General features: G+C 41.6%; 1 protein-coding gene across 1 annotated transcript; it reads left to right on the plus strand.

Moving 5' to 3' along the window:
• The first annotated feature begins 8,190 nt into the window (after nt 1-8,190).
• On the plus strand, nt 8,191-12,389 carry LOC118094917 (vomeronasal type-2 receptor 26-like). Its single transcript, XM_035135699.2, has 2 exons — nt 8,191-8,305; nt 11,488-12,389. Exon 2 carries the CDS (start codon nt 11,490-11,492, stop codon nt 12,387-12,389), a length of 900 nt encoding a protein of 299 aa, XP_034991590.2. The 5' UTR covers nt 8,191-8,305; nt 11,488-11,489.
• The last annotated feature ends 1,381 nt before the right edge of the window (nt 12,390-13,770 follow it).

Below are 13,770 nucleotides of genomic sequence, written 5' to 3' on the forward strand. Positions count from 1 at the left end.
TGGAAATGGAGCAAGCTTGGTTTCTCCTGCTCCTGGGAGTAGGGTTCAAACCAGTGGATTCAAGCTACAAGAAAGGAGATTGCAACAAATGTACAAGATGAACATTCTGACAGTAAGAACTGTTAGACAGTGGAAGGGACTCCCTTGGGGGTTCTGAACTTTCCTTCATAGATTTTAAAGCAGAGGTTGGGTGGCCATCTGTTAGGGGAGGCGACCTGGGCCCCAAGTTATGGGTGCCCAGTGAGCATGTCATCATGATGTCATACTATGATGTGATGCCGTGGCATCATGCACAGCCCCTGGCTTTGAAACTTGACTTGAGGTGCCACCAGAAGTCAGGGTCAAAGGTCTCGTGAGACCTTGGAAAGCATGCTTTGGTGAGATTCCTAAATTGCATAGCGTTGGAGTAGGGGACCCTCGGACATCCCAACATTACAGTTCTATGACTATATGATTCTAAGCCTTTCTCCTCCTGTCTCTTCCTGCTCTAGTGGGTGGCAGGAATCATTTCAGGTTAGCAACTGCTCCTCTGGTCAAGAATCAATGTCAGAGGTGACAGCTTGGAAACAATTTGCAGCTCCAGTGACACAGGTTGGGGGGCAGAGAAGGAGGGAAGGAATGGCAGGCAGCAGAGCTTTGTGCAATAAGGATTTCAAAGAGTTCCATGTTGCACTTGGGGTGTGCATGCATTTTTCCAGTAGGGGAATATTTAAAGTGGTATCTCAGTTTACGAACCTAATCGGTTCCTGAACTCCATTCTTAAATCAAATCCTTTCTTAAACTGAGGCGTGTTTTCCCTAATGAGACATGCCACTGCGGGTGCCCTTCCACCATTCGGATTCTGTTTGTAGACCATTCGTAGACCAAGGTAAAGTTCGCAAACCGGAACACTACTTCTGGTTTTGTAGAGTTCGTAAACCAAATAGTTCGTAAACAAGACTGTTCGTAAACCGGGGTACCACTGTATAGCCAAAATGAGCAGGATTTTTTACTACCAAAAAACCACAATCTGAAGCATGACGATGTTGCTGATGATTTTGGGGTTTGCTTTAACTGTGGCCTGGTTTTATCTGTGAATTCAGCACACTCGCCTAACCATTGATAATAACTTCCTAGCCGGAAGAACTTTCAAAGTGGCAAAAGCATAAGGCAGGAGCAGCCTTATGATGGAAAAACAAGCTTGGGCCTTTTTTTAATTGTCAGCTGAACAATTGGGTCCTTCACACTTGGTATGAAAAGTCACAGAAATGAAGCGCAAAGATGATTTGATAGGAGAGTGTCTGTTACTTACTGATTCCTTTATGCTTTCTATATATTAAACATATTATAAAACAATGTGTTTGTTATTTGAATTTTTATTCCCCTACCCCCAAACATTCAGCTTCTGTTTATTAGGATTTAGTTTTCACCGGTTATTCTTCAGTCATATCCAAATTAAATTATGATAAACCTGACCTAGAAAGGTTTTTCTTTTAAAAAGAAATTGACTTGAAATGCTTCAGAGATCCTTGTGTGGGTTTGAGATGTTTGGAAAGAACCCACTTTGCTCAGCTGCCTCATTCCATTTCTTAACTCAGGAGCTGTTTGTGCAATAAGGATTTCAAACCCCTAATTTTCCATGGGATTTTGATACAGCCACTCCCTTATTTTAACACCTTGCAGGCTTTCATTCATGACCTGTGGGCTGCATTTGGAGCATAAACAGCTGCCTTGTTGGTTCATTTAGCTCAGGATTGTCTGGGCCAGTGTCCAAAGTCAGTGGCGATCTGGATGACGGCCAATAAACTGAATCTTGGGAAGACAGGTGTTCCATGCATAGTTGGTTCCTGTATCCAAAGGACAAGCCCACTGCTTGCCCTGGATGAGGCTACACTCCCTCTAAAGGAGCAGGTGCATAGCTTGGGGATACTCTTGGATTAATCATTAGGGGCCCTAGTGACCCTGGTGGGTTGCAGTGCCTTTTTCCAGCTTCAATTGGTATGGCATCTATGAATGTATGTGGACAAACATGTTTTCCATAGCAATTCCCAGGGAAAATCCCCAGATCTGAACAGGAGATTTCCTCATTCATTAATTCTGAAAAGCACCAATTTTAGTGCTTATCCAGCCCACTGTAGAATTTCAGTTGCCATGAACAAAACAAATTGCAAAGACACTGAAGAGTATACAAATATGTCCGCCACCATTTACAGCCAGGGGGGCTGGGGACCAAGGACAACCATCTGTTGTGATCTCTGATTCTTTGCACAATTGACCCTGAAGCTCAGGGCTTTGAAGAGAATGAACTGTCATTGAGGCAAGAAGTTCTCATCACAGAAACTCTAATGATTGTACAGTAGCAAACAACAGAGGAATCTGTGTTTAGATTGAAAATTTGCCCCATGCATTGAAGATGGTGGTTTTAGTGGTTTTGCTGCTGGCTCTGTTTCCTCACATGGCATTGGAGTCTCATATTTTTAAGTGCAGGGTTCACTATCCACAACGCCCACTTCACATGTATAATCAGCCAGGAGATTTCATCATTGGTAGCATAGTTTCTCATGGTTCCTTTATTTTCAGTTCAGCAAATTTCACTGAAGAACCCCTATCTGCATTGCCTGAAGAGCTTGTGTAAGAACTTATTTTCTGTCTGTTTCATTTAATATTTCCATTTATTTAAAGGGGATATATCTGAGTAGAGAAAAGCAAAGACTGTGCTTTTCTTCACTCAGGCTGCAGAAGCAGTTAACATAACCAAGGGAATCTCCACGGGGATATTCAATAATTTTTCTTTTTAAATATATGTTTATTTATGCACACAATCTTTGTTGTCTTCCTATCGGTTCTTTCTCTCACTACTTTCTCTTTATATCAAGTTCCTCTTTGTTTTTATAATCATCTTCTGTCCTCTTTCTATTTCCATTCTGGCATATCTGGTTTCATTGTTCAGCAGTTTTCATAGACCCCATTCCCCTAACAGCTACAATTTTCTCTTAGAAGAGAAATTGCTCACTACATTTGACAACTAGCAGCTTCCAGAATTCTTTGTAGAAGCCAATACATCTTAAAGTGGCATCATAGTGCTATAAATTTATGGTTTGAATATGGCCTTTGAAAAACTGATAGTCCAATGGTTTGAAGTTTGAGCGAGGATTTGAAACTGGCCCTTCACTCTCTAGTCCTATGCCCTAAACACTGTACTGTTGTGACGTGGGGTTTGTGATTTCAGCTCTCTTGACATAATATGCTGGAGACAGTTCTCTAGTAACAGCTCTTTATTAAAGTGAACAAGACTGACTCTGAGGGCAGGAAGGCTATATTTATAGGGACAGGGAACTAGCTAGAAAGGAATACATTTTGGAGGGAACAATATCAAGCAATCACAGTGCTGCCTTTTGGAGGAAACCAATAAGACAGAGGATCCAAATAAAGCAGCTTAAATGAACCAATAGTAGCTGTACCCTCTGGAACCAAAAGGCAGTTACTTTATCCTAATGCAAATACAGACAATAATAATACAGAGATAAAATCCTTTGACTCAATACACAACACGTACCATATTGAATTTACCTCCTGACATTCCTGGTGATAAATGTTGTAGTGCAGTAAAAGAATGTACTGGATTAAATGTATAGTTCAAATAGTATGAGAAGATCAAAGGTATGAAATAGCTCCCTTATTCTGTTCATTTTGACACACATTCTTTAAAAGGAATCTCACTGAGAAAGTACAGCCTATGGTGTGTTCTCAAGTTGGCATTATATACTTTTTTTTCTTGAAGCTAACTTAAGCTAAAGACTGCCTCAGAACACATAGTATCTGAATGAGATAACTGTAATAAAATTCAAAGCATCATAGCCATTAAGCAAAAAGCAGAAGGGAAAGAAAACCCACTATGGTGGGTTTTTTGGAGAGAGGCAGTTTATTCCTCTGTGAGAGTCTGTGGGATTGTAGTCTTACAGTTCTATATCTACGTACAAGGGAGAAAACTTCAATGACTTCAGGAAGATCAATGAACTCTGTGAGATTCTGGTGTGAGCATTTTTTGGATGGTCTACATGTTTATTGGAAATGCATTCAGATATTTTAAATGCTTTATTACCTGGGGCTCACTTGGGAGGAAGGGTGGGATATAGATTTCATTAATTAATAAATATCGTTGGAACTTTGAATATTGCACACTTATTTGAGAATATTGTCATTCAGCAAAAAGCAGAAGAGAAAGTAATCCCCACTGTGGTAGTGGGATTTTTTTGGGGGGGGGGACCAGCTTATTCCAAGGTAACAATGCATGGGATTTCAGCCTAACAATTCTGTATCTATAAATATTGTTGTAACTGTGTGATATTCTTCTGATCAGGAATGCAACTCTTGTTCCAGCGTGGTGCCTAAGGGTTACCAGCACATCCTGGCCTTGGCATTTGCTGTCAAGGAGATCAATGAAAACCCTAACATCTTACCAAACACCACCTTGGGCTTCCGCATCTATGACAGCTATATCAATGCAATTAAGACATATCATGCCACAATGCTACTTTTATCTACACTGGAGAAATTTCTCCCCAACTATATATGTGATACACAGAATAATCTGACAGCTGTCATTGGGGGTCTCGACTCCCAGATCTCCCTTCATGTGGCATCGATCTTGGATATTTTTAAGATTCCACAGGTAGGACACATATGCCTGTTTCTGAGTGGTATATGAAAATGCTTTCATTATTATTATTATTTTTCTTCCAGCTTGTGTCATTCTGTTTGTATACAAAAATTGTTGTTTCCTTTTCCTTCTTTCTTCTGCATGTTTTTTGCAGACCGAGAGCAGTTCATTCACAAGCAAACAAGCCTACAACAGAAACATGGTTTTGATAGATTAGAACTGAATAAGGACACCACATTTTTGTGGGCAACCATAAATTTAAATAATAGATAGCATCTCTGATGAATCACAGAGCCTCTGATAAACTGACCATCTGTAGGCAGGAGCTGGGGACCTACTTTATGAAGCATAGCATGGTTTTCATTGAAGCAACACAATAAAGTTCAAAACCTAATTAAGCTGGTTCGAACAAAGGTAGAATTAGATGTTATGCCAGTCAATCAATTAAATATATTGTGATTAGCTTTAAAAAGAAACTGAGTGGTTGGTGATGCAGATGGAGATCCTTGCGTGAATGGAATTAGTGCCTTTTTTCCTTTGCTCTCCCTTTCAGTATTGATAAAAATATCCTCCCTTGATCTGTAATTTCATTATTGGTAACTCAGGTTGTAAGGCTGCGATATGAAATGTTTCCTGATGTTAAGGATGTAGTATTTATATGGATGACCCAATGCACATACCAAGTGCATTTCACCATGCATAAAAATGCTAGGCTTTCTTCTTCTTCTTCCCAACACCCCTCTCTTTAGCTCATATATGGCCCAGCTCCAGTGATGAATGATAAAACCCCAGGACTTCCCTTCTACCAGATGTCCCCCCAAGAAAGCCACCAGTTTGCAGGGATTCTTTCTTTGCTTCGACATTTCAGGTGGACTTGGATTGGGCTCACTGTGGTTGACAATGACAGTGGAGAAAGATTTGTACAAAATGTGCTCCCAATGTTTTCAGACAGAGGTATTTGTTTTGCCTTTCTAGAAACAATCCCCAAATTTAGTTTTCTCACTGAAGGACTCACCCTGATGCAACAGGGGGCAAAAATACATGATAGAGTGATGGGTAACAAAGCCAATGTTGTGGTGGCCTATGGAGAAGCTTCTACCACTATATTTTTGAGATGGCTTCCATATCTATCAATGCTTGGGAGCATGAAAACAAATGTAAAAGGTAAAGTATGGATATTTACAGCCCAATTTGAGTTCATTTCATTGGCATTTCAACGAGATTGGGATGCAGAAATATTCAATGGTGGCATATCCTTCAGAATTCATTCCAATAATCTACCTGGATTTCATCAATATGTTGAGGAGAGGAACCCTTTCAATGCAGAAGGTGATGATTTCATCTGGGATTTCTGGCAACATGCCTTTGGCTGCGTATTCCCACATCGTGTTCTGGATGATGTGATGGGGGATATCTGCACAGGAATGGAGAATTTAGAGAACCTTCCTGCATCTCTCTTTGAAATGGAAGTGCAAGGTCTAAGCTACAGCATCTACAATGCTGTCCATGCTGTTGCCCATGCATTGCATGCCATGTTCTTACGAAGACTCAGATACCCAGGAATGGTGGATGGAAGGAGAGAGAAGCTTCAGAAGCAGCAGTTTTGGCAGGTAAGGGGCAAGAAATCCTTAAGTTGCAAGAGGTGATATATTGTGTGTTTAACTTCACAATTTTTTCTTCTTTCCTTTATGTCAGAGTAAGTCCCTCTCTGACAGGCAGCAACATAGCAGACACAGAGAGGCAAGGGGGAGGCAGTGAGGAATTCCAAAGGGAGAGGGAAGAAGCAGGAAGCAGGAAGCAGGAGTGATCTGACCTTTGTGCACAAAGGACAGTGTGGAAATAGGCAGCCAGAAAATTCTGATAATGACACAGAAGCAGAAGAGATAAGGAAAGCAGAATCTCCCAAAATTCGAAGGCAAACAAAGCTAGCTGAAAGGAGGTGGAAGGGGAGAAAGAAAAAGTGGAGGCTTTCCTGTTGGGGCAGGAAAGGGTGGCGCTCAGTCTCAGCACCTGGAAGGTCCAGTGAGGACTGAATTATCTGAGCTCTATCCGGAGTTGTTAATGGAGCAATAAATCTGAAATAATTAAATGCCGGAGACTTGTCTCGTGTGTGTGTGTGTGTGTGTGTGTGTGATGGGAGAGAGACCTGACATTTTACGTATACTTTCCAGATATGCAACTGCATTGTTCTGTAACAGTATCTAAAACACAGACACTTGATTTGAGAGTTTTTCAAATTTTGCACAAGGCTCCTTGTTCTGTATGCACAGTAAATACTGTATACTGGCAATTCTGCTGATTTTTGTAGCATCTCTGTTTGCACTCCCTCAGTCCTAATGCATGAACGTATCTATTGTGCCTTCTCTCTTGTATTCCACATAAATACACTCATGCACAGATACACAGAGAGATGTTTATTTACTCCAAGGTTGTTTACCTATTCACACACCTTTTCATTTCTTTTCTCAATATCAGCCCAATTACAAATACGATCTCATTCACTATAAGAAAGCCAACCACTTGAAATACAATTAGTCTTTCAGAAAGCCTTTCATTGGCTACAATATAAGCCTAAAGGTGGCATGCAGAACATTTGGTAGGTATGCACTTTGGGAGGAACAACTGAAAAGCCTTCAATACTGAACATGGACCCTTTGGGGCTGAAGCCACACCCCTCCCCCACCACTCCACACCAGTTAAAACCAACAGGATTTCAAGACACACACATCTAAGCCTACATGCAGTGCTAATGGAGAGTGGAGTATAGGGAACACTGCAGGCCATATGTGAACCGCAAATAGGCTACATGTATGTTGCAGACAGAGGCCGCCCCCTACCCTAGATCTCTTTTTGAAGCAATCAGATCCACCCTTTTCTAAATGCTTGCCTCCTCTCTTTTAAATCTAGCTCCATCATTTTCTGAGAGGTGTCTCATTTAACAACAGCGCTGGAGACGTGGTGTCCTTCAATCAGAACTGGGAGGTAATATCTAGCTTGGATGTTATCAACTGGGTTATTTCCTCCAACCAGTCCTTTCATAGGGTAAACATTGGGAGGATGGATCCTGAGGCTCCTCCAGACCAAGCCTTCACCCTTCATGAAGAAGCCATAACATGGCATGGATGGTTTAATCAGGTAGAGTCACATTGTTAGCTAATTTAAAAGAGATTCATTCTTGAGTGAGCAATTGCTATTTGCCTTGATGTCAAAGATTAAATTTTAATTGAGAATCAGAAAAACTTACAAAATTCTCTTCTTCTTTTTTTACTGGATGTAAATTCATGTATTTGCTCAGGATATAATTGCACACATTTTCAATCCTAAAGGGGTGTAATATGGTGCGATCTGGTAAAATATTGTATGTATAATATCTCCTATGTTTTCATTGTTTTAATACGGATGATGATGAATTACTCTCTGCAGAGGTGATCCGGGGCTTACTGAAATGCTGTGATATTTTAGCAACATAGGGAGGGTCTCCAGAACCTGACTGGTTCCAGACTCATTTTTCTCATTTTTCTCCTCCATTTACTGATTAGGTTCGGCCTCTTTCTGTCTGCACTGAGAATTGTCATGCAGGATCAAGGAAGAAAGTGAAGGAAGGAGAACAGTTTTGCTGCTATGATTGCATCCCATGCCCAGAGGGAAAGATTTCAAACCAGGACGGTAAGAGAAATATGCAGAAATTTGGATACAGAAGCCGTACAGTGGTACCTCAGGTTAAGTATTTAATTGGTTCTGGAAGTCCGTTCTTAACCTGAAGCAAACTTTCCCATTGAAAGTAATGGAAAGTGGATTAATCCGTTCCAGACGATGAAAAACACCCCCTAAAACAGCAATTTAACACGAATTTTATTGTCTAACGAGACCATTGATCCATAAAATGAAGGCAATAATCAATGTACTGTGCTATAAAATAAATAAGACAGTATTTTAGATTTTTTCTTATGTTTTTTCTTATGTGCACTGATGATAGTTTTTATCCATTTCTGCAGTCACACAATCACCCAGTAGCTGAACTGGGTTCCACACAGTCACAAGCCTCAGTTACAAAAGCGAAGTCACAAGTCAGTCCCATGAAATGAAGAACAAGTCACATTCAAAAAACCAAAAAAAAATAAAGTCACACAAACCAAAACGCAAAAAAATCACAGTTCTCTTGCCTTTGCTGCTTTTCTTCATACCAGCAGTCCCAGGAAGCTGAACTGGGCTCTACATGATCCCCAAAGCAATGACAGAAGGCAGAACCCCCCAGAAGTCCCCCAAACAAAGGCACAAAGCAGAGCAAAGGCACAGGGCAGACTCACATAAACAAATCCCAAAATCCCTTGCAGAATCCCAGGGTAGGTGGGCTTACCTGGCTAGGTGCCACCCATCTTGCTACAGCTGGGGGTGGGGCAAGGGTTGGTAAAGGGCTTTTTGGCCCAGGCTCACCTTTGTTTCTTAACAGCTTCTCTTTGTCTTCACTAGGTAAGTGTTCCTTACCTAACTTTGGGGCTGGGATGTGACCTGCTGGGCATCCTGTGGATGTCGGGGCCTGGCTCTGGGCTGTTGTGAAGGCCTCGGAGGCCTCCCGCGGTTGGAGCCCAGTCGTGGAGCCTCCACAGGCCCCACAGATGTCAGCGCTTGGCTCCAGGCATTTGCAGAGGTCTCCCGTGGCTGGAACCCAGTTGCGGAGCCTCCGCAAGCCCCGCAAATGTCAGGGCTTGGCTCCAGGCATTCGTGGCAAGGCCTAGGAGAGGTTTTACTGTACTTTGGGTTACTTCCGGGTTACAATCGTTCATAACCCGAAAATAGGTAACCCGAAGTGTTCGTATCCCGAGGTACCACTTTTCTTCCATTGATGTTTACAGGGCGTTTGTTAGAGAATGTCTTATTAAGCAGTCATGGGGTGGGCAGCTGTTGTTGCCCATCATGAAAGGCCCACATCCCTAGAGAGCAATGCTGGGGTCAAGCGGCCACCTATCAGGGAGCTCCCTGGTCACCACTCTGGATTTTTGAGATATACCATCATCTGGACATTCAATTCCAGCCACCTGGTCTTACCAAGTGGGTGGGGCTTTAAACTGTTAGTCCTCAGGGACTGTAGTCGGCTGAAGAACCACTCTTCCTGCCCACCCTATTCACTGATGCTGTGGGTTTGTTCTTTTGTTAATCTTTTTTCTTTCTAAGGAACTGTGTTTATTGGCTTATGCTTCCCGTAATCAGATCCAGGAAGGAATTTGGCCCCTTTTGCCGGTTTTGCCTTCCCCATAGCAATAGTAGATCAAACCTATCCATTCTTAAGGAAATCAGCCCTGAGTGCTCACTGGAAGGACAGATCCTGAAGCTGAGGCTCCAATACTTTGGCCACCTCATGAGAAGAGAAGACTCCATGGAAAAGACCCTGATGTTGGGAAAGATGGAGGGCACAAGGAGGAGGGGACGACAGAGGACAAGCTGGTTGGACAGTGTTCTCGAAGCTACAAACATGAGTTTGAACAAGCTGCGGGGGGCAGTGCAAGACAGGAGTTGCCTGCGTGCTCTGGTCCATGGGGTCACGAAGAGTCGGACACGACTAAACGACTAAACAACAACAACAACAACAACAACAACAACAACAACATAATAATAGTCACAACTTTGGCAGGGAAGGCATTGTGTAGACTCCTTCTAGTCTAACATCCGGGGAAGGGGGGGGGTGAAGTGATGCACAAACCCCACCTAAGATCTGTGTGATACTGTAACAGGATACCCTGTTAGAGTGGTCTAGTTGGAAGTCTATGTCCCAAACCAAGGCATGAAGCAGATGGTCCATAGAGGTTTCTTCACCAACCTGGGAGAGTGTGGGGGATATATACCCTATCACTAAGCAAAGTCCAACCTACATCTGGAATCAATAAAGTTGTGTCTAAAATTAAATCCCAGACAATTGTCCTGTCCAGTCATTTCACCTTCACAGGTGAGGAGGGGTCACGGTGAGTGGGTCCACAATAAGCAGAGTTTGCAAGGCAAAATTAGCTGTTGGTTGTGGATTCATTCTGCTTAGTTTGTGGGAATATTAGAAAAGCTTGCATCAAGCAAATGTAAATCTTAAATGTTCTAGTGTAATTCCAAATCACATTCCTTACTGTAAAATGTCTGTGCATTTTGAGGTGGAACTTTCTTATGCGAGAGCTCCAAATTCAATTTAATAGCACCTTATGGCATGTCATCTTAGGGAATGAAACTTAATTTTACAAGTTTCGTTAATAAAGATAAGTTTTCAGGTGTCAGGAATTCAAATATGCTATTATCTTTGTGACTGGACAACAATTAGCTTCGTAAGTCTACATTTGAATAAAAAGCTTATAAAATGCTTTGGGAAAATCAAAGAATTTTAACTTCACCTTCTGAATATGTCAAATAATGCTAAATAATAATAAAATTAAATAAATTCTGTATATAATATTAATATATAATATAACTTCAAGTACAGTACTTGAAAGTCATTTTTAATGAATTTATGTATTTTTACAAACATTTTACTATGGGAATATTAACTTAACCAAAATATCTCTTGAATTCCCAAGTCATGTTACAGCTTTTGAGCACCCCTCATTTCGGCATTTGAAAGATGAAAAATTCAACATGCCCCAAATAATATCACAATGATGCCTTTAGAGCACAAGATGCTGCACCATGTAGCTCTCTCTACCAATTAGGCCACCACCTAGCCCAATTACATAGGATGAGAGAGCACAGAATATGTTTTCTGGTTGGGAGAGATCCTTATATTCTGAGTGAGCAAAAAAATAATAATAATGAAGGATGTTGATGTGATTGATGGAATGTGTATGAGCTGGAGACTGTACCTTTCTTTTTTCCAGATATGAGTGACTGTGATAAATGCTCAGACAAAGACTATCCAAGCAAGAACCGAGATGCATGTCTTCCCAAGGATGTAAGCTTCTTGTCTCATGAAGAACCTTTGGGCATCAGTTTAGTCTGCTTGGCGCTTTCATTTTCTCTGATCACAGCTCTGGTGCTGGGTACATTTATGAAGCACCATGACACTCCCATAGTCATTGCAAACAACAGGAACCTCACCTACACTCTCCTCATTTCTCTCCTGCTCTGCTTCCTTTGTGCACTGCTCTTCCTTGGCCAACCTGAGAAGGTGACCTGTCTCCTGCGACAAACCGCTTTTGGCATCATCTTCTCAGTGGCTGTTTCTTGTGTATTGGCAAAAACCACCACTGTGGTTCTGGCTTTCATGGCCACCAAACCTGGATCCAGGATGAGGAGATGGGTGGGGAAGGGACTGGCCAACACCATTGTCCTTTCCTGCTCCTTTGTCCAGGCTGGGATCTGTACTGTGTGGCTGGCAACCTCTCCCCCATTTCCTGATATAGACAGTTACTCAGTAGCTAAAGAAATCATACTAGAATGCAATGAGGGGTCTGTGGTGATGTTTTACTGTGCTCTGAGCTATATGGGCTTCCTGGCCATTATTAGTTTAATTGTTGCTTTCCTTGCCAGGAAATTACCTGACAGCTTCAATGAAGCCAAGTTCATCAGTTTCAGCATGTTGGTGTTTTGCAGTGTTTGGCTCTCCTTTATTCCATCCTACCTGAGCACCAAAGGAAAATACATGGTTGCTGTGGAGATCTTCTCTATTTTAGCCTCTGGTGCTGGACTGCTGGGTTGCATCTTTTCCCCAAAATGTTATATTATTGTGTTCAGGCCTCAGTTGAACAACAGGGAGCAGCTAATAAGGAAGAAAAACTAAAGAATGAATCAAAGAAAGAAAGTCTGTTGTTTGCTCATCAAAAGGGACTATGTGTATGTTTCTTTCTGTATATACAGTAGAACATTTGTACATACCTTTAAGCCTTTCACTGTTGTCTTATTCTCTTGGCGGCGGCAGGGGGGGGATCAATTGGAATCTACAAAAGCACAGAAAAGCTCCTTCCTTAAAAGCTACGGTTGCAACCTTCAAATCTAGATGAAGGCAATTAATTCCTACCCAGTCCACACTTTCTTCTCTTATCTACAAAAATAAAATCACTTGGAATAATGAATTCAGTCTACAAAAGCACAAAGAAGAGTCTTTCTTATAAACTACAGTTGCATTTTTCAAATCTAAAGGGAAGCAACTAATATTTCAAGGAGTGGGGTGAGGAAAGGAATGGCAGGCAGCAGAGCTTTGAGCAATAGGGATTTTTTTTTAAAAAAACCACCATGTTGCACTTGGGCAGTTCCAGCCTTTTTTCCATTGGGGAAGATGTTAATACCATATGGCCAAAATAAGCAGGACGGGGGCAGGTGAAGGATGAGGATAATTGTGCTGGTTGTGAGGTTTTAGAAACCATCGCTAACAGTTATGAATTGGTATGAAGTGTGATCTCTGCCCAGTGGTTTAACTCAGGATTTTTACTACCACCAATATTATTTATTTATTTATTTATTTAATTTCATTGTCTATATTTATACTCTGAGGAACAAAGCATAATATGAAGCCATGGCTTGCTGTTGCTCATGGCTTGCTATTTGCTCATGTGGTTTGGTTTTGCCTGTGAACTCAGCACAGTCTCCTGATCATTGATGGTCTCTTCCTAGCCTAATGATACCTACAAAGTGGCAAAAGAATAAGGCATGAACAGCTACGAAGGGGAAAAAGGGAATGTCAGAAAAACAAGCTTTGAGCTTTTTTACTGCACAATTAGGTGGGGAACAGGTCCAGGCTTCTGTTCTGCACATTTAGTATGAAAAGTAACAGAAATAATACCCCCAATAATTTGGCTTCTGTTAATTAGGTTTGGTTTTCACCAGTTATTCTTCCATCAGCCTGTGTATATCCAAATTGAATTAAGATACACCTGAACTAGAAAGGGTTTTCTTAAAAGAGAAAATGCCCCAAAGTGCTTCAGAGGTCCCTGCGTCAGTTTGAGATGTTTGGCAAGAACCTACTTCTGCTCAGCTGCGTGATTCCATTTCTTAACTCAGAATCTGTAGGGCAGGGTGCGGGGTTGCACACGAACGCCTAATTTCCCATGGGACTTTGAAACAGCCATTCCCTTATTTTAATACCTTCTAGGCTTTCTTTCTGAGGTGTGGGCTGCATTCATAGCATAAAGAACTATAGTACCTTGTTGGTTCATTTAGCTCAG

This window comes from Zootoca vivipara, chromosome 13, assembly GCF_963506605.1.
Source record: "Zootoca vivipara chromosome 13, rZooViv1.1, whole genome shotgun sequence".
Classification (NCBI taxonomy): Eukaryota; Metazoa; Chordata; class Lepidosauria; order Squamata; family Lacertidae; genus Zootoca; species Zootoca vivipara.

Excerpts from the sequence above, each read along its gene's own strand:
- LOC118094917 (XM_035135699.2), top strand. The coding sequence starts at position 11,490 with ATGAGTGACTGTGATAAATGCTCAGACAAAGACTATCCAAGCAAGAAC.